The following is a 22,227-nucleotide window of genomic DNA, read 5'->3' as shown; positions in this document are numbered from 1 at the left end:
AAAAAAAAAAAAAAGGGAATCTCATGCCCAGTCTAATGCCAGAACTGAACCCAAGGGATTTAATGCTGGGATGGAAGGGCCAGGCCCCTCAGCTCTCCCATCCACGAAAACAGGAGCAATGGGATTTACCTACAGCACAGGGACAGGAACTCCTCAGGAGTTCTAAATCCTAACCAGGCTCCATAAACTGGCCCTCACTCTCCCCAAAGCATTCCCACTCCTTTTACTGATGAAATTTAAGTGTCCACTGGAGCACCAGCCAAGGCAGCTTTGCTCAGTGAGCGTGGCTGAAGAAAGCTGCAGCTGACATCAGCTGTAAATCCAAACACAAGCCATTTTAAAATGGTTTTCCCCCAGGATCCAGTCAAGGGGCTGTTGTAACTTGGATGTTGCCCTGAGCTGCTCTCTCCCCTTCAGAGGTTCTATCCCAGTGCAACCCATCTGCAGCCCAGGCAAACACCCATTTAAATCCAGTGGGAACCTCCTCCTCCTCTCTTCACTCCCTGCTTTATTTGCCTCCTTCCAGGCATTTCTGCACACTCACACCTCTCCAAGAAGCTCCCGAACAGCCAGCCTTGCTCTGCCTGTGGGTTTTGGGGCACTGATGGAGCTGATCCCCAGGGACTGGAGGGCTCTGCAGCGCTCTGGGGCTGGCCCAAGCGCTTCTCACATTCCTAGGAACCGACTGGAGGCAGGGATGCACTGGGAAAGCTCCACTCGGGGGCAGCACCAGACAGGGAAGCAGCGTCTGCAGCCACTGCTCCTTCTCTCCTCTCACCTTCTTTAAGGGGTTTGCTGCAGGAGGCTGCAAGCCCGGCTGGGATCCCTGGGCTCCACTCAAAAGGGCAGGCACCACCTGCAGGCAGGTGCTGTAGTCTGGGAAAGATCCACCTGGAGATTCCTGAATGGGATCCATGAAGTGGAAGGAAAAAAAGGTTTTAATAATGCCTTTTTTTTTCTATTGTGATGAGCTCTCAACAGGTATGGAAATACCTGAGTCACACTCAGTTGGTTACAAGAGGTGCAATTCACAGCAGCTCGGGCATGCAGCAATTCCTGGAGCAAAATGTGGGCTTTGGATGGTGGTTTAATTGTGTAATTCCATTAAAAAGTGCCTTTCTCCTTAGCCACAGAAACCTCAGCTTGGGCACAGCACAGCCCTTCAATCCTGGGAAATTCAGCACTGGGAAATGCCATTAATGGTGTGCTGCTTCCTGGTGGGAATATTTTAATACACTCCTGAGCTTTCCAGGTGATTTTGGATGGTGGGATTTCAGACAGGGATATTTTGGGTACGAATCCCAGCAGCAGTGACCATGCAGTGCCCTCACCCCACGCTCTCCAGCCCCTCATTCCTGTGCCAACACACAAAGCAGGTGTCCTAAAGCTGATGGGAGGAACAGCCAGTGGAGACAGCAAGCAAATGAAATTCTTTCTCACCTCAGAGGCTTCATTTTCAAAGCCATCCACTCTGGCCTGGGTAGAGTGATGCGCCTGAGCATAATGTTGGTACCACTGCTGGACAGCCTCCTACAGAGGAGCAGAAATCCTCTCCCATGTCTGCCTACAGTTCTTAACAACCCAAAGCTCTCCAGGAAGCACCAGAACACCTTTAGCACCAATGATGAAGCTCAAATCAAACATTTACAATTATGGTAAGTGCTAAAAAATACAGGAGGCACCACTGCCCTGGCAGTGAGGCTGGGACAACAATTCCTGTTATGGGAACACCTTCAGGGATGGGGCAGCCACAGCTGCTCTGGCCTCCCCACCCTCCCAGCCAGGAATTCCTTCCCAAGATCCCATCCATCCCTGCCCTCTGGCACTGGGAAGCCATTCCCTGGGTCCTGTCCCTCCATGCCTTGTCCCCACAGTCCCTCTGCAGCTCTCCTGGAGCCCCTTCAGGCACCAGATCTGATCCAAGAGGTGTCAGGCCCCTGGCACAGCTCCCTGCTCTGTGCAGTGACCCTGTTCACCCCACCCCTCTGGCCAGGCTGGGACTCTCCCAATCCAAACCCTCTGCATCCTCCAGAGCCACCAGACTCCAGAGCTCAGAGATCTCCCTGGCAGCAGCCCAGCAGAGTCTCTGTCTCCCCACTGACAACCTGGGGAGGAGGCAGTTGTCAGATTTGATCTGTACACAGTTACAGTTTTATACAGACTCAGAATGGTTAATGAAAATATGTGAATGTTCTTTCCCAGTGTCCTGTGGAACTGGCTCTGAGCACTGCAACACTCTCCAGACCCTCCACCTCATGGCCACGCTCTGATCACCACATGGGGCAGATGGGGAGCACATCCTGTGCACTGAAACCAGCTGGCAAACATCCCCCAAGCTGTGCAGGAACTGGGAGGCAGAGCTGTCTTCCCTGGGATCCAGCCAAAGTTCAAGCCTTAAAAACTTCGGGGGAAGGCAAAGAGGAAAAACTGCCTGGTTCTGAAGGCAGACAAAAGCCAAGGCAGAGGTTGGGAGAAGGCATTTTTTAGTGAGTGCCCCGAGTTCAGGCTCTCAAGAAGCAATTTTTCAAGGGTTGTGATTTCAGCAGGGAATGTTCTTTGTGCTACATCTACTCTGAACACTGAAAGAGAGAAAGTGTCAGTGGAGAGGCTCAGCCCCAAGAGGAGGCAGGAGGAGCACCCAGAAAAAACAAGGAGCTCTGGGAGAATCCCAGAGGCTCCAAGGGACACCAGGCTGTGGAACTCCTACCTGTGGGTATTCCCCAGGCTGCTGGGAGTAACTGAAATAATTTTCCATTGCATGTTGTGATGCAGTTCCCTGAGACACAGCAGCATCCATGACATTGTTTGGAAGGCTGGTCTGCTGTGGAGGACTGGAGGCTTTGCTGGCAATTGCTGCTGGGAACACAAAGAACGCAGTTTGAATAAAACCTGGCTTGTAAAAAACATATAAATTAGGTTCTATTCCAGGATTAAAACTGAATTTTGCCTCTTCAGATTAGGCTGTGCCCCAAATTAATCAGTGCTACTAATAACTGAAAGGTTTCTAGAAGTTTGTGAGCTCATTACTTCTGAAAATGTACCCCTGTTTAACCATCAGGATAAATTACTTTGCAATTTTAAGACACACTACAAGATTTCCTTGAGGATTAATGCTGTGGTCACTGGATTTACCAGGCAAACAGAATAAATATTTGCCACACTGTGGCTGTGGAAATTTGCACTGAAATCCACGAAATGTTTGCTTACCTGGCAGACAGATGCCAGGCAAAACACTTGCCAAATTCAAGTAGGGGTTGGTGCTCAGCCGAATTTCTTTTGGGGGTTCCCCAAGCAGAGAAGTCTGTTTCTTCAAGGGAGTCTGAAAAATGGACAGGGCAGTTTGCATTAAATTCATGTAAAATTGATCAGAAATAACCTTAAGTGGCCCAGCAGGGTCTTGGAAAAAGCTTAGTCCTATGAAAAAAAAAAAACCTTTTGAAATAAAATGAAGCTTTTGAAGTCAATCCCAATCTGGACACATTGCCTGCACTTTTTTTTCTTCCAAATAGTTTTTGTAGGAATGTTTCTCTTCAGACTGAAAGTTCCTAAAGGGTATTACAAAACAAACAAACAAAAGAAAACCTTTTATATGCAAGTGAAGGAATAATAATCACTCTAACAATTCCAGATGCAGGGAGTGAAAATATTAAGTACATGGCCAAAGCAAAATCAACTCTTTTCACTTGGAGACACAAGGAAATAAAGGCCAAATGTTAGGAAAATAATGAATTAAGCACATGTTTCCCCATAAATGTCAAAGTATTTATATATATTAAAAAAAAGGTAAATTTTTTTAATGGCAGAAAAAAACTCTGAAAGAATGAGACCACTTAAATCCCATCCCATCATTCTCTCACACCTCACCTTCAAGGGAATAAATAATATTTTAAAGAACTGATAATTTAAGAGTGTAAAATTTATATAGACACACACACAACCACCTGGAAACCCAAAGGCCTCCCCACACCAGCAGAACTGCTCCTGATTAATCATGAAATTCAACCACGAGTTCAATTTTTGGCCTTTAAAAGAGACATTGCCCCTGAGATTAATTTCATCATCAAACACTGTGAGGGCAAACACATGGAAAAAAGCCCTCCAGCACTGTGGAGACTCCTTTGTTCACTGAGCTGGACCACCAAAGAGCAGCATTGTTTTCTCCCTATTATTCATAGCTGCAATGACCTTAAGAAGTCTCAAGGATGCTCCTGGGATGCAGCAAATTTTACAGTGAAGACGCAGTCAAAGTTAAAATAACGAAGAGAAAGAAGAAGAAGAAGAAAGAAGGCAAAGGCAGTATTTGTGCTGCATGCTCCTTACCCCCAGGTTTGAGTCGGAGTTTTTGAGCTGGCTGGGTGGTTTGGAGTGGCCAGCCCGCAGAGCTCCGGCGGGAAGGCTGGGCAGGGCCTGAGGGAAGGGCTGCGCTCCTGGCACGGCCTCGGCTGCGGCTTTGTCTGGAGCATTGTTTGGCCCGGGAAGAGCTTGTCCAACAATGTGCTGATTTGGGAAGAATGGCAGCATGCCCATCCCTGCTGCTGCTGCTGGAATGGGAGCTGGGTTAGATGCTGCAGCCAGCCATAAATGGAGAAACTTTGCTGTTAGATGGGATTTATCACAAAGGGTTTGCTTGTGGGGTGTACTGAGGGAGGAGGAAAACACTCCCAGAGCTACTTCACTGGTTTTTGTTCTTTTACCATCCCACAGGCAAACACCTCCATTTCAAGCTGATACAATAAAACTCTGACTTTTCTAAACATTCCCTGTGATAACTTACTTAGTGCTTCCTGTCATTTTCAAAAAAACTGGGAACAACATCCTAGAGGATGCTGGACGGGATGCAGGGGGAAACCCCACCTCAACTGGCATTAGGAAGAATTCCTGAAACTGAAGAGCTGGAAAGTGTTCTCCAAAATGAAAATCTGGATATTCAGAGGAGCTTTCTGCCCTCCCCTGGCAACCCTTTCCTTGCTCCTGGTTACTGCCATGACTCAGAGGATTGGAGAACACAGGGATCAGTGGAAGAAACAAGATCAGAAAATCCTGGAATGGTCTGAGTTGGGAGGGATCTTAAAGATCATGCAGTCCCAGCCCTGCCATGACACCTCCCACTGTCCCAGGCTGCTCCAAGCCCCATCCAACCTGGCCTTGGGCACTGCCAGGGATCCAGGGGCAGCCCCAGCTGCTCTGGGCACCCTGTGCCAGGGCCTGCCCACCCTCCCAAGGAACAATTCCTTCCCAATCTCCCATCCAGCCCTGCCCTCTGGCACTGGGAAGCCATTCCCTGGGTCCTGTCCTTCCATGCCTTGTCCCCAGTCCCTCTCCAGCTCTCCTGGAGCCCCTTTAGGCACTGGGAGGGCTCTAAGTTGTCTGTGGAGCCACCTCTTCTCCAGGCTGAACCCCCAGTATCCAACTGATCTTTCCTCATAAATACTGAGGGCATCAGTGGCACAGAAATTTGCATTCTAACTGACATCTGTCACAAACTGGTTGTTAAAACAAAATGAAGGCAAAAAACCTATTTGTGGTGCCTCTCAAGCAACTCACATTTACCTGCTTTGAAAAACCCCACAAAACGTCACCCCTAACTAAAAGCATATTCCAAGTGTACAAAAAGAGGCAGTAACTGAGCAAGCAGAGTATTGAACCACCTGCTTTTGTTACACAGGGACAAAGTCAGGTGCATAATGTGAAGCTGGGCATTTCTACTCATTTGGGATGAAATAAAAAGTCATTTACACTTGAGAGCTTCTCCTCGTGTTGCCAGGCCTGAGCTCACTGCTGGCATCACCCCTATCCCCAGTACTGTCTGCAGGAGCATTGTTGGAGGTTCTCCCAGCAAACCTGGTTTCTAAAAGGAAGAAGAGAAAACTGTGTAAATGATTAAAATAATCTGTTCATAGCTATTCTTTATAACTTCCACGTTCTCAACCTTTTCAGCTCCACTCAACTGTTCAATTAGCACAGAAGCACAGAATGGCTGGGTTGGAAGGGACCTTAAAGATCATGGGCAGGGTTACCTGATGATAAAAATTACTTATTTTAGGAGTTGTAAGACTGTTCAAAGAGAGTCAAAGCTGTGGGGGTGGCCTTACACTGTTTGCCTGCATGTTTTCCATCTTCAGGAGCTGCTGCTGGGGCAGGGGCAGGTGAGCAGGGCTCTGCAGCAGCAGGTTGGAGGTGCTCCCCAGAATTGAGCTCTGAGAAAGGATTAAAACAAGGGTTAGTTGGCAGTCACAGAGAACAGAACATCCTTGAAACATTTTCACACGGTACTGCTTGATGAAATTTACGATTCTGAGTTAAGACAGCAAAGGAAAATAACAATTTCCTCCACAGAACTAATTTTCCTTCAGAAAAATATCCCAATATGTTTCCCCCCACAACAATCAACATGAAATCCTACTCCAGAGCCATTAAAAGCTGACAAATCACAGTGCCTGCAGATTGGCAAGTCTATAAAATATCCACACTGTTCATTCAAAATATTCTGGATCAGTTTGCCACCAGAACTGAGCCACTTAATTAATAACTTGGGGGCACCACCTTCAGACTCTGTCACTGGTATATTCAGCATTATGAGCTCAGGCCAGCACTGAGGCTTAAAGTAAACTTTAAAAGACATCAAGGTTTATGCTACAGGCCTGGAACTGTCTGGCAGCATCATCTGCCAGGTAAAATAGAGGTTGTTCTATAGGTTGTTGTACAAATATAAATATACAGGACACTGTGATCATGCCAAGTACAGCCTTCATAATTTGGTGGGTTTTTTTGAGATCTCCTACATAGGAAAGACCACCTAAACCAGGGAATGAAGACTGCAAAGCACCTCCCAAATATTTCCAAGCCTAGGCTGTGTCTCTGGGTGGCAGGGTTAAATTCCCTGGGGAAAAATTCCCTCTATGCCTAAAATATGATCTTCTGGACTCAAAAATGTGCCTTTTCAAACAAAGATGTGCCATATCTAGATTAGTTATGCATCTATTTTAATTGTCTCAGTGATTTCCAGGAGAAATTATCCAGGGCTGTTTATTGTCACCAGTGCCAGGGGCTGATCCTTCCAAACTTGGCTACAGCAACAAAGCAAAGTGGTCCAGTTGCAAAACTTTCAGAAATAAAGAGAGTGGAAAAATCAGTTTGGTCAGAATTCTCAGAGGAAAGGCTCTGGATTTATAAAGACTTAATAAATCGCTGGATGACTGAGGAAAACATCCCTGAGAAAGCTGAAAATGCATTATTTTGGCACAGGATCATTTATAACTAAGAGAAATTAAAAGCAACAAGTTGAAAATCAGGCTACCTCGAGTTGAAAGATTACTGGGTGAATAACCTTCAGATCCCCTCTGCTGAATCCCTTTTTAATAATTATTTTAAAATGTTTCATCTCATTATGGCACTTTACAAATCCCCAAATACAAAATACAAACCCAAGACATGCAGGGAGGTGAATCAGTGTGACTGGGGAGGTGTTTCAGTGACAACACCGAATTTCAAGACAATAAAAATAAAACAGAGACCTGGTTCTCTGGCTTTAGAGAATGCTCCAAAATAAATCATCCAAGAAGAAAAAAATGTGCCTTATAGAAGAAACTGGGATCATCAAATCCTTATAAAATTCAGGTTTGGAGCTCATTAAATGACAGAAAGCTCCCAGGAAGAGAATTTTAAGTCTCTGGACAGAGAAAACACTGAGTTGTTTGGCTGCAACTCTCCCAAGGCAAAAACCACTGGAAAAACCTTTGAATCATCATCAGTCCCACTGTTAATTGTGTAAAACATCCCTGGCTCCAGCTGTGAGCACCAAACACTCACACTGCCTTCCAAGGAAGCACAGGCTGAAGAGACAGCAGCAGGAACTTAAACAGACCAATTGAAAATGTCATTTAAATTTAAAAAAAAAAGAAAAAAAAAGAAGAATGATGTATTTTTTTTATATGGACAAAAGTAACCCATTGGATGGGGCAAAATGAAGCAGCATTTATTCAAAAATGAATATATTCACCTACCAGTTTTTAGAGAAAAACCAGAAAAGCTCAATATACTTAACAAAAGGAGTATTTCTGCATTTTAGTTGGGTCTTTTCTAAGATCTCTAAGTCTGTCTTTGCCAAAAGAACAGGAGAAATAACTGATGCTGAAGGAGATTTTATTTTTTACATGGAATTTCTGAAATAGCAGAAATAGTAAGGCCAAGTGATTGACCCCAGTCCCTTGCAGGTATGAGGGCAAATCCCTACCATGAATATTAAATTCAATTTTTGGCTCCTGGCAGAGCTGGAGGAATCCTTGAGAGAAGCTCAGCTCAAGGCACAAGGTTGTGGGTGCATATTCTCATTCTCAATTTCCAGCACAAACTCATCCCAAAGATCCTTCCCATTATCTTTCAGGAATTCTGGTGTCCATTTGGAATTACAGGAGAACCCTGGGGGGTTTATGAGTAAGAAGCAACATCTGCAAGCCACTATTTTTTACGGCACATGCAGCACATTTGGGTCCCTGCAAGCTTTAAAATGAAGATAAAGGTGCTGAAATTGTTGGTTTGAATCAGATAAACCCATAAAGTCTCTGCAGGAGTGCGGATGAGCTGTTCCAAGAGAAAGGGACGTGCCAGGCTCCTTGAGAGCTCATTTAAAGAGGAGTTTTTCTGCCAGTAATGACAAGTTTTGTCTACAGTGGCAGGTTCTAAGTCAAAAGCTCAGTCTAGATAAAATAACTCGATTTTGGACAGTAAGCACTGCCTGCTCCCTCATCTCCTAACTTTCCTGACAGCTTTAACAAGAACACTTGATTTTAGCTGCAAATCCTTAAAACTTCAGGATTTCTCATGTTAAGATCTCCCCAAATACCTCTTTTGATGACAGTTCTTTTGTCACATACCTGATGAACTTTATTCAGCTGCAAAAAAGGTGAGCCCACTGCTGAATTTATGAGGTGAGGTAAACCTGCAGATGCTCCAAGAACTGTTATAGAAACACACAAAAAAATCACACATTTTACAAACTAGGCAAGTAAAAATCTTTGGAATGATCCTATATTTTTAAATTTGCTTTCCAGGAAATGTTCAAGTGTACAAAGGTCAGTATGAGGGAATGACAGACTCCTTTAGGTTGGGAGAGGTTATGAAACATCTTAATACATCCAGCTTTGATATAAAATGACCAGCACAGGAGAGCTCAAAGGTCCCTCCAGGTGCTCCTCCACACCTGAGAGCTTCACTCCAAGGTGCAGCAGCGCCTGAGCTGATTCCAGGCCACAGCTTTATCTGAAGTGCTTTAAATTCAGATAAAGCTCAAGTGTTTCTTCCCTGAAGTGGCCACTTCACACTCCATTTCTGTGTGTTTTTGTCACCACACTCTCAGCTCTCCCCCACTCCATCTCCTTATTACCTGGCTCCTGTTCTGAGCACTTTCACCATCTGAAACGGGATTTTTGGGATTTATGTTCATTCACATCCTAATGAGAGCAAGGAAATGTTTCTGGCTAATGCTGTGGCAGCAGCCAAGAGAATAAAGATTTACACTGGGCACAGGAGAAAGACTCAGGCTGCAAAATTCAGATCTAGAATCAGATCTAAACTTACCAAAGCCTTGCAAAAGACATCTCTTTCTAACCCCATTTCTTATATAAACATTCAGAGCCCACAGAGGGTATCTGTAGGAAACACTGAATTTTACCCAAACACAAGAGTGTAGCAGAGCACCTCTTGCTTTTGCCTTCATAAAATGTAAATTTGTCTCCACAAACACACTGAAACAGTGCCTGCACGGATTGGAAAACTGTATTTCTACTTAATTACTTTGCAAAAGCCTTGCAGCACTAAGGACAGGGTTTAATTCTGAATTGTTTTAAAACAGCTTACCAGGTTTAACAGTGTGGCCACGCAACTGGGGCTGCAGCAGCATCTGCAGCATTGCTGGATTATTGAAACTCTTCATGATCTGCACTGGATTTGGCTCTGGAAGCAAGCCCTTCCTATTGTTCCTCATCTCCAATGAAGAGATACAAAGGTGTTAGAAGCAGGAGAAAACAAAGAATACATTTCAATCCCTCAAACTTGTGTGATGCCAAGGTACACATTGCATCTGACACAGAAAAGACCATTTCCTTCCCTGTTTCCTGCTCTTTTTCCCCTCAAATGAAACACCTAACAAACTATTCCAACAAAATTTCAAGCACGTTTCTTTTTTTTCCCTTAAAGCCAGAGTTACCATTACAGGAGCATAAGAAAGGCACTGTTGCCCTGAGCACTGCATCTTGTAATAGACTTCTTATCTCTTTTATAATGATGTGGTTTGAGCTGGCTGAAGTGAGGGAACTCTTCTACCTCTCCATTTAAAGCAGCTCCATGTAACACTTATCACATCCAATTTTCTAGGAAATAATTTGATAAGACGTGGGTGTAAAAAGCTTTCTTCTACCTCGAGCATGAAATGAAACTATTTCTCCTGCCTTGAAATTGATCTTAAAGCTGACAAATTCTTGCTTCTCTGTTTTAAACCAAGTCTTAGCTCATCAAATGACTCATTCCCAGTCACCTTTCTTTTGAGCTGGAATGATTTCTCTCACAGAAGATTACATTTACTAAAATCCAAGAGCTATGTGGGTGTAACTTTGTGGTATATTATGGATGTATTTTATCTTCTTCCTGGCCATCTTCACCTAGGAAGGAGCCTGAACTGGACTGATTATAGAGAATTCCAGAATGGTTTGGGTTGGTTAAAGCCCATCCAGTTCCACCCTTCGCCATGGGCAAGGAATCTTCCACTACCCCAGGTTGCTCCAAGCCCTGTCCAACCGGGCCTTGATAAACCCAAAATGCTTCCAGAAACTTGGCTCCTTTTCCTCACACAAAGCCCTAACTCAGGCGTATCAAGCTCATCCCTAAGAGATTTCCAGGGATCTTACCATCCTTTGTGCTGCTATCAGAGCTGCCAAGGTGCTCCTGCCTGGTGCTCCAGGGGCACAGAAGGACACCTGCACCCTCTTGCCGTTGATGGTCACCCCATCCATGGCCCCTCGCACACTCTCCGCCTGCTCCGCGGTCTCGTACTCCACCACGGCGAAGTCCCCGCTGCCGCCGTCCTCATCCTGGGCAAACTGCAACAACAACAGCTCCCAGCACTCCACAGAAACCTGGCAATGCCAGGAGCTGCCCTACAATGTTTTCACCTGTCCCTTGCAAGATCTTGCACAGCTGACACAACCCAAGGTTAGTATTTCCCCAAACCATGAGGTTTCTTTCTCGAAGTGCTGGAAAGAAGTTGGATATCACATCTTCATGTATTTGGCATTCATGCTTATCTATTCATGCTTATCTCTTCATTATTATCTACTCATTCCTTCTATTATCTCTTCCATTCCCACCTTCACTTCCACCTCACCTCATGGAGAACCTCAGCTGTGAAACACATTTAACACAAATTAAACAACAAAGGAGGAGGGAGAAGCAAACTGCAAATACAGCTGGATCTTACAAGCATTTTTATTTTGCAAGATAATTATAAAATCATTATTCTTCATGTTTTCAGCCTGCAATAATCAAAATGTCATTTATCAGGGTGCATGAGAGCTGCTGAAACATGCAACAATGCAAATTCCACCAGTATCTGGTGCCTTTTGGGAGCATGTGAAGTCTGTGGTCGTGTGGAATGCCAAGAGAAGATGCCAGACTGATCAATCAAGCAGACTGGAAAAGGGCTTACGTGGCAAACGCTGCTCTGGCCTTTGTGTGCAGAGTTTGAGAGAGAATGAGCAGATTTAAATCAAACAAAAAAACGGGGTGAGAAGGGAGGGATGAAGCTTAGGCAAAAATCTCCAGTCCTCAAATGAATGGGAATGATAAACTGATACCAGCTCTGGTGTGCAAGAGACAAAACCTCCTCCAGACTTCACTGGATAAAAACAACCTCAGCCCCACAAACTTACCCTGACAACTGAAATATAAATGTCAAAGAGTTGGAAGAAAAGGAGCGTGGTCAGATCTTTAAAGGCACTGTTACAGCCTGGCCTCTGGGCAGAGCTCTGGAGAACACATATTTTCATATATAAATACACACATAAATGTGTATATGTCTGTATTTTATATTTATTTTTTATTCTGATACCAGTTTAGGTGCACTGGTAAAGACCTGAGGGACTTGTAAAAAGAAGGGTTTGAAGCTATGGAACATCTGTATTTTAGTTTCAGCTAAACTGAAGCACAATTAAAATCTCCCTTAATGTGTTCAAGTGCAGCTACCAATACTCTTGCAAAGGATTTAGGAATTTTTAAACTTCCCAAGTAAACAGGTACTGAAAAAAAGCTCTTTATCCCTATCCAAATTAGGCTGGAGTCCTTCTAGTGACAATTTCAAGTGACAGAAGAAAAGAATGAGGTTTTCTGGTCCATTTTGTTGAAATAAAGGACAAAACACATTTTTCCTAATATCCATGGGTAAGTACCTGGCTTCAGCTCCTCCTGACAGAACATTTCTGTTGTCAGTAGAGGAGAAATCAAATTGACTTTCTAAAAAATGGTAATTTTGGAACAAGATGAAATAGCCCAGAGTTCATTTCATGAGTTCAGGTAAGAATTTTGGGCAAAGATTGTATTTACTGGATTAAATACTGCAGGAGCTCCAAGCAGAACTAAGCCATAGAAGCACCACAAGAGCTACACTGAAATTTTCCAGACACAAAACATTTCTCCCAGTCATTCTCTATTGAAATTCCCTCCACACTGAGGTTTCTGTTACCCTGGCCTCTCCCAGTTTTTGTCTCTACCCACCCCATCACATCCCTCCTCTTCGCTTTTTACACCTTTTCTTGAGTCTTCCTCCTCCTTTCTTTGTCCTCAATTTTCAGGTCATCTCACTCATAAACCCATAATTAATTAGCACTGTTGTGATGAGAATTCATCCATTTTCTTCCCTTTCTCACCTCTCAAATCTGAACTATTTGTTTTCCTACCTCCACCCTCCCGTATTTTATAGGAACAGGAATATTTACTGACCTAATGCAGACACTCTCCTCACCCACACCAAGTGTGACCTAAGTTTTATTATTATTTTAAAAGGTAAAAGTCAATTTTTAAGTGCCTCTAACTGCACAGCAGACCCCTGTTAGTGAAACCCATCCTCCAAGAAAGAAGTCTGTTATTCTTTGAAGCTCGGAGTTTTTAAAGGACGTTGAAAAATTGTTGGGGGAGCTGATAAGAGCCCCCAGATTATCTGACATCTGGGGAAAAAGCCCTGAAGGAAAAGACTTAAAAGGATCAATCTGTTTAGCTAATTAAACAAAGATTGAGCAGGAGACTTGATTACAGCATTTAATACCGTCTTACAGGAAGAAAATAATGGGGAGCAAGATCTCCTTAATTTAGGCATGAATGAGGTGAGGCTGAAGCCAGACACATTCCCAGGCACGAGTTCAAAATAGCCAGGAATGGGCATTTTCTGGGAAGAGTTCATTCCAATCTATTAATCTCCTGATATATTTGGATCAAGGATGTCTAAGGATTTACTCTGGCCAACTAGAAATTCCTGGGGCTGGAAAACAGCACTAGGGAGGATGAGAAGACCTGCAGGTGGTCAGGCTGCACAGCCTGATGGACCTTCTGCTCCACATGCTGGGAATCTCCGGGTGCTTATCCCTGGGGCTGATCCCTGAGCAGCCTTCCAAGAGACTTAAGGGAAAAAAAAAAACCAACACAAAAACAACCCTGCAACTGAAATCTGTGTGACTACAAGGAAAGCTTTCCTTCTACTGCCTGTTTATGGTGACCTGTCTGTGCCACAGCATTTATTTGTGGTCTCTTAGCTCACAGGCCACGAGGATGAGAAGGAAACCTTTGCACCACAAAGGCAAGGATCTACCTCTTCTGTACTTCCAAGCTTTCCAAAAGATGTGTCACTTCTATCCCTGGCAACACCCAAGAACCCAAGCCTGCATCTTCCTCTATTAGGGAAAAAACATGTTAAATATTAATATATGAGTTATATGAGGTATTTTACATGCTCTGAACTGTTGCACTTGTGGTATTCATAAACTCTGCCTTTCTTTACCAAGCAATGAAGCCATCAGCAATACTTCCTTTAAAAGCTCTCAAAAATACAATTATTTTCAGTAAATGACATAAGGGGATGTCTTACAAACATTTTGCTGGCATTTCACTGGAGTGGTATCCTGCAGAATTCCCAGACACCATGGACCAAGCACTGCATGCCCAGAGCAGTGAAGCATCACTACCCACATCACTGAGCAGATGCACAGCTGAGTGATTACAGGAAAAACAGAAGTGGAAGACAGCAAGAGTGAAGTGAGCCAATACTGCAAACCCAACCTTGGTTTTCCGTAAGACAGAAATCCAACCTACCTGGCAGAAGACAGGTTTGTACTTCAGGGAGAAAGCCTGGATCAGTTCTTTCGAATCAGCGCAGTCTTTTTGTAATTTATCCACACAAAGGCACTTGGAGTGAATAAGGTTTGTGGTCAGCTGGTTCACATCCATCCACTGTGCAAACAGAGTGCTCTCCTCCAGCTGCTTGCCCAGGAGTTCCAGCCTGGCCTTGGCAGCAGAGTCCTTCTTCATGTATTCCACGAATCCATAGCCCTTGGAATGGCCGGTGAGCTCGCTGTAGACCAGGAAACACCTCTCCACGTTGCCATAGGCACGCACCAGTTCCTCAAACTCCTCTATCCTGAGGGAAAGGGGCAGGTTGGTGATGCACAGCAGAGCATCCGTTGGCTGGAGCTGCACGGAGATCTCCTTCCCACGGAGGGAATACTGGTGGAACTTCCGGATGGCGCTCTGGGCCTGCTCCCCGTTTAACAGGGTGACAAAAGCTGCAAGAGACCAGCAGTGGGGACATCACCTACCCTGGCTTACCTGCAGCCACACCTCTCCCTCCCCCTGAAACCACAGGTGAGAGCTGCAGGTTTACCCCAAAGATAAAACAGATGAAGATATCTATTGTATATATAACATATATAGTGTCTAGAATCTGGGATTATCAACTGAACACCATGAGCAATTAACTCAAAAAGTGACTGTGTTGTGATGCACACAACTTTACTCCTTGTAACCCAACCAAATTTTATATATGGGGAACTAAATTAATATTTATTTAAACTTATTAAATATTTAAACTAAATATTTAATTATTTACTAAATTAAATAGTCCACTGAAGTCAACACGTTATGGATTCTACCGAATCTCTTTGATGACAACATCCACAAGTTCTCACTTTGGGGTTAACAGAAAGTCTTTCTTTTCTGGGTTTTCACACAATCACACAGTCCCAGACTGAGTGAGGGTGGCAGGGACCTCCTGAGGGCCTCTTGTCCAACCTGTTCCTCAAGCAGGGTCACCCAGATGGCTTCCCTAGTATCCCAAGCAATGGAGATTCCACAACTTCTCTGGACAACCTGCAACAGTGCTGGGTGGCCCTCACAGGGCAGAAGTGTTTCCTGATGTGAGCAAACTGCAAATGCATCTGAACTGGGTAGGATTTCCCTCAGGCACGTGTGGTTTGTCCCAAGAGACGCCTCAGGACCAGTTTTCCAAAGGGATTCAGCCAGCTGAGGTCTGCTTTGTCCCAGAGGGACACTCACTAAGGAATAGTCCTGAGAGAGAGCAGAAGGAACCAAAAAACTTCTGGTCAACACCAGAAAGTTTCCAACTTCCACTGGCTTCAGCAGAAGGTGACCGAAAAGGCACTGAGGGACACCAGACAAGCTGTGACAGTCCATGACTTCACACACAGCACATGATGTTCCTTACAGAACTGAAATATATGGAAATTTTTAAGTTCTCACCTGTTCTTTTATTTCTGTCCACATAACAATACTTGATTTCATAATCTTTAAACAAGTCGTGGATTTCCTGCAAGTGAAAAGTACAAGTAACATCACATAAAAAAGTCACCAAACCAAGCAAGTGTATAAATTCATCCTCTTTTCAAACAAAACCAAAAACTTCCCCAACAAACAGAAAATTTCACCATAGAAACACTATCAAATATTTGTTTTGAAAGGAGTTGGTTATACTGCTGCAGCAATGCTTTTGTCTCACATAAAAAACTGGCTTGCTGAATTTGATTAATGTACTTTTCATTCTCTGAGGTTACATAAACACAAAAGGGCATCCTGTAACTGTCTTTTGATAAAGACAACATCACAGCTCATTAAATAGCAAAACCCTCTCCATTTCTCTGAAGTACAACTGGCAGAGCTAAAATACCACATGGACAAGGAATACTGGCAGCATCACATCACCAAACTTACTGAGGGCAGCAATGCTGCCCCAAAACCCAACAGTTGCTTCAGTTTCCTGCTCAAGTTCACTTTAATAGATTTTCACTCTTAATAATGGATATTCTTTCACCCAGCAGATAACTGCGGCCAGAGTACCCCCTGGAAAGTATCCTCTCTCAATTACTGCACAGATGCTCAACAGAGAATCAATCCCAAGAGTGTTATTTGCTCCTACTAATTAATGGGAAGAGAGGAGGGGTGGGTAAGAGCAAGTCTTAGAGGAGTTTGCTACAGCTATTCCCAGAAAACCAAGGTGCACATGCCCCAAAAAAACCCACAAATTATTGTTTTATGTGCTGAGAAAGGAGATGAACATTCATCACCCCAAGGAGAAACCAGGAGCAGTAACTTGGATATTTATATTATTTTAGCTGAATAAATCCCATACACAAGAGTGCAAAGTGATTTCAGCAAACAAAATAATCAACCAGCTTTGTCTGAAAGTTTAATTGCAGCCAATTTCCAGCAGCTGAGTGGAGTTGCCGGTTTGGTAATTCAATATATGGAGCCTAAAGGTTAATTGGGTTCTCTGTGAGTGGTATCAGGTGCACACCTTTTAGTCAAGAGAGCACCAATCTCTGGTTTCACTATTTAACAGCTGTCAAATAGTGCATCAATAAAATATGGCAGCATTTCTCCAGCTCCCACACGTCCTCTAACAAGGTGTGATAAGGATGGGGTTTCTGAAATGCAAGATACGCCCAAAATTCAAGCCAGGAAGGGGATTTGAGTGTGGACACCTCTCAAACAAGAATTAGACGTTTCATTCTCAGACATGAGAGACTGAGAAGACACTTTCTGCACAGTTTTGGCATTTCACTTGTACTGTATCACTGAAGACTCCAAAGAAATTATACTCTGAAATAGTCTGAAATAATACTCTGAAAAAGAGGGACCTATCTGCCCTTTTGATTTCCTGTATTATTTTACAAGAGCAACACTGAAAGTTTTGTATGATGATTAGGTAGCAGGAAATATTTTTTCAAACAGCTCTGAAGCCTCTTTTGAAAGTCATCTGTGTATCAGGTGATTCCACATGATTTCCCAGTAACAGCCTGAAACTTTGAGAGGAAAAACAGCCCCTAGTAAACAACTCTTTGGGGGATAATGATGTAAAATACGATGAACACATAAGGGAGATTTAAAATGAAAGCTTAATTTAAGCACAGAAATTCTGGTAAAGATTTTAACACCAGCTTCCACAGGTGGTTGCAAACACTGCCAGGTTTGTGCAAAGGGCTCTGCCAGGAAGGTTCTGGTTCTTGTGCTCTCCTGGACTCTTGGCAGGGCTGAGGCCTTCACCTGTGGAACTGGGGTTGTGCAGTGTTTCAGTGAAAGCATTTCTCACATAAACACCGTTTGTGAGGATTTACAAAGATAAAACACACCCTGCCAACTCTAGGAACATGTGTACTCCTTCAATTAAACAGCTGTAAATATCTGCGTGTTACACTGAGATTTCTCTGCTTGCTAAGCCAGCTTTAACTCAGGCACTTCTCTAAACTTCACCTCCAACATCTCCCAGCACTCAGGTCTGGTATAAAAGAGGGAACAGTGCTCCCATTGTGATGCTGTTTCCAGTTCCTACTCCCCACAGCTCAGGGCAGAAGTGTCAGCGACAGCAGCGGGAACGACTCAGCACTGATCCCTGTGGTCCAAGCAGTTCCCCAGGATCGGGCCAGGAGGGAATGTTTACTCTGGGAGAAGAAGGGGGTCAGCGCCAAGTCAGGTATATCCTCTGCTGCGACCCTCTTAACTTGCAAGGAATGTAAGCAGAGGGATGTTTCCCTGAGAACGGCAGAAACAAACAGCCGCCGCTCGTTCCCAGTCCCGGCGTTCTCCCGGCTCTGCTCCACGGAGCTCCTGCACCCCCAGCCCGGCAGGCAGGGAGCAAACCCCGAGCACTGCCCTTAACTCTGAGGTGCAGCAAAGCAGGAGTAGTAAACTCAGTGTGGCACCACACCTGAGCAGCGGCGGCCAGCCCAGGTGCCACCCCCTTGTCCATGCTCCGATATCCGCATCCCAACATTCCGGTGACAAAACTGCTCCTCCTAAAGGGCTTTTTCCCCTTTAATAAAGGAATTAATCTGCTAAACTACAAAACCTGGCTGACAACTACCACAGTAATCCTCATTTAACTGCATCCTACTAAGTCTAAACAACAGCAACATCTACCAACATGCTGAAGGCCCACACTGGACAAACTGTGTTTTGACAACAAAAATGTTCAGCAGTTCTTAAGCTTTCCGGTCCCTTCCAACCCAAATCATTCCAGGATTTTTTTATCTTGGAACAAAAATATAACCAATAATCCTTAGCTACTCTACAGCCCCTTAAACCCTTAAAAGCAGATAACCTTATCATCAATAAAAATTAAAATTGTAACTAAGAAATAATCAGTCATACATGGAAATTAGCAGAAAAAGCAACATCAAATGTAATAAAGGGAGTTTAAGAGAAATCATTCTTTTTCCTTTAAAAATTGGATTGTTTACTACTGTAAATGCGGTCTTGAAATACCTCAGTTCTTGCCCTGTCCTGTCTTGTCCTGGGTAGAAGAACAGGCACAACCTGAGTTTTCAGCACTTATTACCGGTTTGAGACTTGCACCTCCGAGACAGAAAGAATTCCTTAGAAAGAATCTTTGTGTTTAGTACCTGCATTGTTTGAAACATAAATGAGAAAAGGAGCCATTCACAGGGACGTCTGCCCTGTTTATCAAATTAGTAAAGCTCAGTGGTTTATTTCTAATAAAAGCAGCTTTTCCTACCCAGGATCTCAGTGCAAGGGAAAAAATATCCAAGAAATTCTCAGTGCCCACCTGGAACAATACGTAAAATATATACAATAATGTACATAGAGCCTACAGCACACCAAACCCAAGCACTTTTCTCTCTCTAGATGTAAAACAAGACTTCATATTAGATGCAGTAATTGTGCTACTCTGGCAACAAAATATTTAACAATTCTAAGGGTGCCCAGCCAGATTTCTGCAGTGAGTTTTAGGGAAGTTTCCAATATAAACACTCTCCAAGCCTGGTCTATAACTTGGCTCTCACTGAGCAGCTGAAGGCCTCAACTTCACATGCATATTCTGGAAATGGGAATCAATTAAGTTTAAAGTAGTCACTTGGCTAACCAAGACGTTTTAAATCATCTCACAGCTGAAAAAGGCTTTGTTTCCAGTTGCGCAGGCAGGGCAGGAAAAAGAGAACTCAGAAAAAAAGCTTCACATCTACAAATGATATAATGTGGTGTTCATTTAATTCAAATTTTAGACTGCTAAATACTTGAGTTCATGACATGACACATGGATTCCACTGCACATATTACATAAATAATAAGTAGTAAACAAGAGAATATTGACACAGTTTAAAGTAACAGAATGTAACTAAGGGGAAAACCCAGAGGCTCTGTCAGAGAACAAGTGGAGCACTCAGCAGCAACAAGAGGGTTAACAGAAAACCCAAAAGGACTGATGCAAAGTGCAATTTTAACCATCTCCTGACCACAGACGTAGGAGGGCCTCAAAATTTCATCAACTGCTGGATAAATCCCCCTGTGCTCCTAAGAAGCAACATTTCAGGCAAAGACTGAGCTCACCACACCTCTTCCTTCACAATTTCCAAGTGGTTTTCAGTGCTGGGATAAAGGAAGTTCTCAGAGGAGCAAAGGTGGAGGATCAAGTGGGAGATGTGGCAGATGCTGACCTGCCCAGGAACAGCGAGCACTGAGGTGTGTCCCAAGGCTCCTGCTCAGCACATTCCCTCTTCATTTCCACAGCCCAAACTAGGAAACCTGAAATGGATTCAAGCCTGTCATTCCAGGCCATAAACTGCTTTTGGGGCAAACCTTTGTGTTTGAGAACTGATTCTCACTTTTTTAAGATCATAGCCCTCAAAGATCTTTAGGGAAGTAATGTAAGAACAAGTGATGACAGGGAAACAGGAGTTTTTCAATGGAATGGAAAACCTTTTCCTCTGATCTTCCAGAGACTTTTGAGAGTGTTGGTAAGAGGATCTCTATGGGACTGGAAATTAATTCCATCATCCTGGGCATACTGGGCAGTGTGAGAGCTAAATAAAAGAGAGAAAAGACATAGAAAGAGGTAACTTGAGAGAGCAAGAGCTCAAAGCAAAAGAAAAGTAATAAAGAAAAATGTTAAATGTACATCTTAAGGCACAAGAGCTGCTCCCTCTCCACAATGTGCCTTTCATGTTCAGGCAGTGTGACAGAGGAGTAATGAAAACACAAAGGCCCTTCTACTTAAAGGTCTGGCATCCAACAGATTGGAGAGAACACTCCCTCAAATCATCACACCTCATTAAAGGCTCTCCATCAAAAAGGAACAAGGAAAAACTCTGGCTAATCCAGGGAGAAAGGGAAAGAAATGCTACAACCCCACCAGAGCAGCACCATGCTAAGCAGTGATTTGGCTTTTGATCAGGAACAGACACCAGTGAAAAGAACTGAATGGGTCCACCAGGTCCCAGACCAGCAGATGAATCCCTATCCCAGGTGCACTGTACCAGTTTTGTACCAACACCTCAGTGTTTCACTGTTCTCTGGATTCTGCACGCCTCAGGAGAACCACGGGGTGTTAAAATAATTAACCAGCCCTACTTTGCTGCGTGCCCTACATTAAAGCAGAGCGTCCCCTCCATCGGATTTGTTCTGTAGAACTGTAACATGGTGGCATTTAGGGATCATCAACCCTAAAATGGTTGGGAGCGAGTGCATCTCCCACAGCATCTTATCTTATCTGTACAGAGGGGAAGCAAAAAGCCAACAGCCCTCGCTGGGCAGCTGATCTTGGCACAGAACACTGGAGATTTGGCTACAAATCTCAGTAAGGTTGAGCAAAAAAGATAAATAACCCAAGATCTAATCTTCCCAGCAGGAACCCCATGGGATAGGAACTGGTATCCCATATCAGAGTCTGCTGATTGTGTCCCAGTGATGAGCCACTGCCCCTATGGAAGTTCATCAGCCATAAATATGGAGCCACTAACAGTGAAAAAACAATAAATTGGGGGAAACCAAAATCAATTATTGTAATCCATTGGGGTAATTACAGAAAAAATCCAAAAGAAACAGAAGTTGACACCAATGTCCTGGTTTGGGATGGGACAGAATTAATTTTGTTCTTACTGGTTCAGTGCTGTGTTTTGACTTTAGGATGAGACTAATGTTCGTAACAGGAGGATGTTTCAGTTGTTGCTAAGCGGAGCTTACTCTGAGCCAAAAACTCTCCAGTTTCCCATGCACAGGTGCATGGAATGCCAGGAGGGAGCAGAGCCAGGATAGCCAAAGGGATATTCCACACCACAGAATGTCAGTATATAAACTGGGAGCAGCTGGTATCAGTCAGTGGGTGCTGAGCAACTCTGCTGGGCATCACTTGTTCCTCTTGGGTTTAATTCCTCTCTTGCTCCTTTTTATTACAATTAATATTAGTATTATTAGTCTTATATTAATTTTAGGAATGTTTTATTTTGCTTCAATAATTAAACTATTCTTAACTCCCAAGCTTTACTTTTCCCCTGATTCTCCTCAGCACCAGAGCAGTGAAGAAATGAAAAAGTGGCTGTGTGGTGCTTATTTGCTGACTGGGGTAAAACCAATACAAACTCCTTTTTAGTGAGGTACAACTTCACTTCCATTCTGCTCATCCCAAAGTTCCCGGCATCTCTTTATCAGAAAAGGAGAGAGGAAGGTGTTATTTCCTTTCCTCCCTCTGCTCAGAGCAGTCCTCCTGCCTCCAGAGCACTGGGAGCAGTTTTAGGATCGTTCCAAGGCCCTTCTGGTTGCAATTTCTGCACTTACAGCATCCCATGGGACCATGTTCCTTGTGCTGGAATGGATGATTGATCAGGGCTGGTGGCTCAGGGAGATGCACACACAACAAGGCAATGCAAGAGACCTCCAGCCATGAGA

At 43.9% G+C, this 22,227-nt stretch overlaps 1 protein-coding gene across 6 annotated transcripts in view; it reads right to left on the bottom strand.

The window, feature by feature from the left end:
* RAVER2 (ribonucleoprotein, PTB binding 2) overlaps positions 1 to 22,227 on the bottom strand; it is a 36,500-nt gene that overhangs the window by 2,823 nt on the left and 11,450 nt on the right. Inside the window, exons 2-13 of one of the 6 annotated variants that reach the window (XM_042030905.1) lie at positions 15,793 to 15,859; positions 14,350 to 14,819; positions 10,902 to 11,093; positions 9,856 to 9,982; positions 8,874 to 8,956; positions 6,093 to 6,197; positions 5,737 to 5,848; positions 4,321 to 4,541; positions 3,208 to 3,319; positions 2,708 to 2,856; positions 1,441 to 1,530; positions 779 to 901 (exon numbers count right to left, since the gene is read on the bottom strand). In XM_042030905.1, the coding sequence (XP_041886839.1) occupies positions 779 to 901; positions 1,441 to 1,530; positions 2,708 to 2,856; positions 3,208 to 3,319; positions 4,321 to 4,541; positions 5,737 to 5,848; positions 6,093 to 6,197; positions 8,874 to 8,956; positions 9,856 to 9,982; positions 10,902 to 11,093; positions 14,350 to 14,819; positions 15,793 to 15,859 (1,851 nt within the window). The remainder of the gene's footprint in view (positions 1 to 778; positions 902 to 1,440; positions 1,531 to 2,707; positions 2,857 to 3,207; positions 3,320 to 4,320; positions 4,542 to 5,736; positions 5,849 to 6,092; positions 6,198 to 8,873; positions 8,957 to 9,855; positions 9,983 to 10,901; positions 11,094 to 14,349; positions 14,820 to 15,792; positions 15,860 to 22,227) is intronic. The other 5 variants (XM_042030906.1, XM_042030907.1, XM_042030909.1 and 2 more) reach the window with 5 other exon arrangements.

Source organism: Corvus kubaryi, unplaced genomic scaffold (assembly GCF_017639235.1).
Source record: "Corvus kubaryi isolate FWS band 111438036 unplaced genomic scaffold, C.kubaryi_AGA036_p1.0 37334, whole genome shotgun sequence".
In the NCBI taxonomy this organism is placed as follows: Eukaryota; Metazoa; Chordata; class Aves; order Passeriformes; family Corvidae; genus Corvus; species Corvus kubaryi.
The sequence above is the reverse complement of the archived record's forward strand: the minus strand, read 5'-3'. Positions and strand labels throughout refer to the sequence as shown.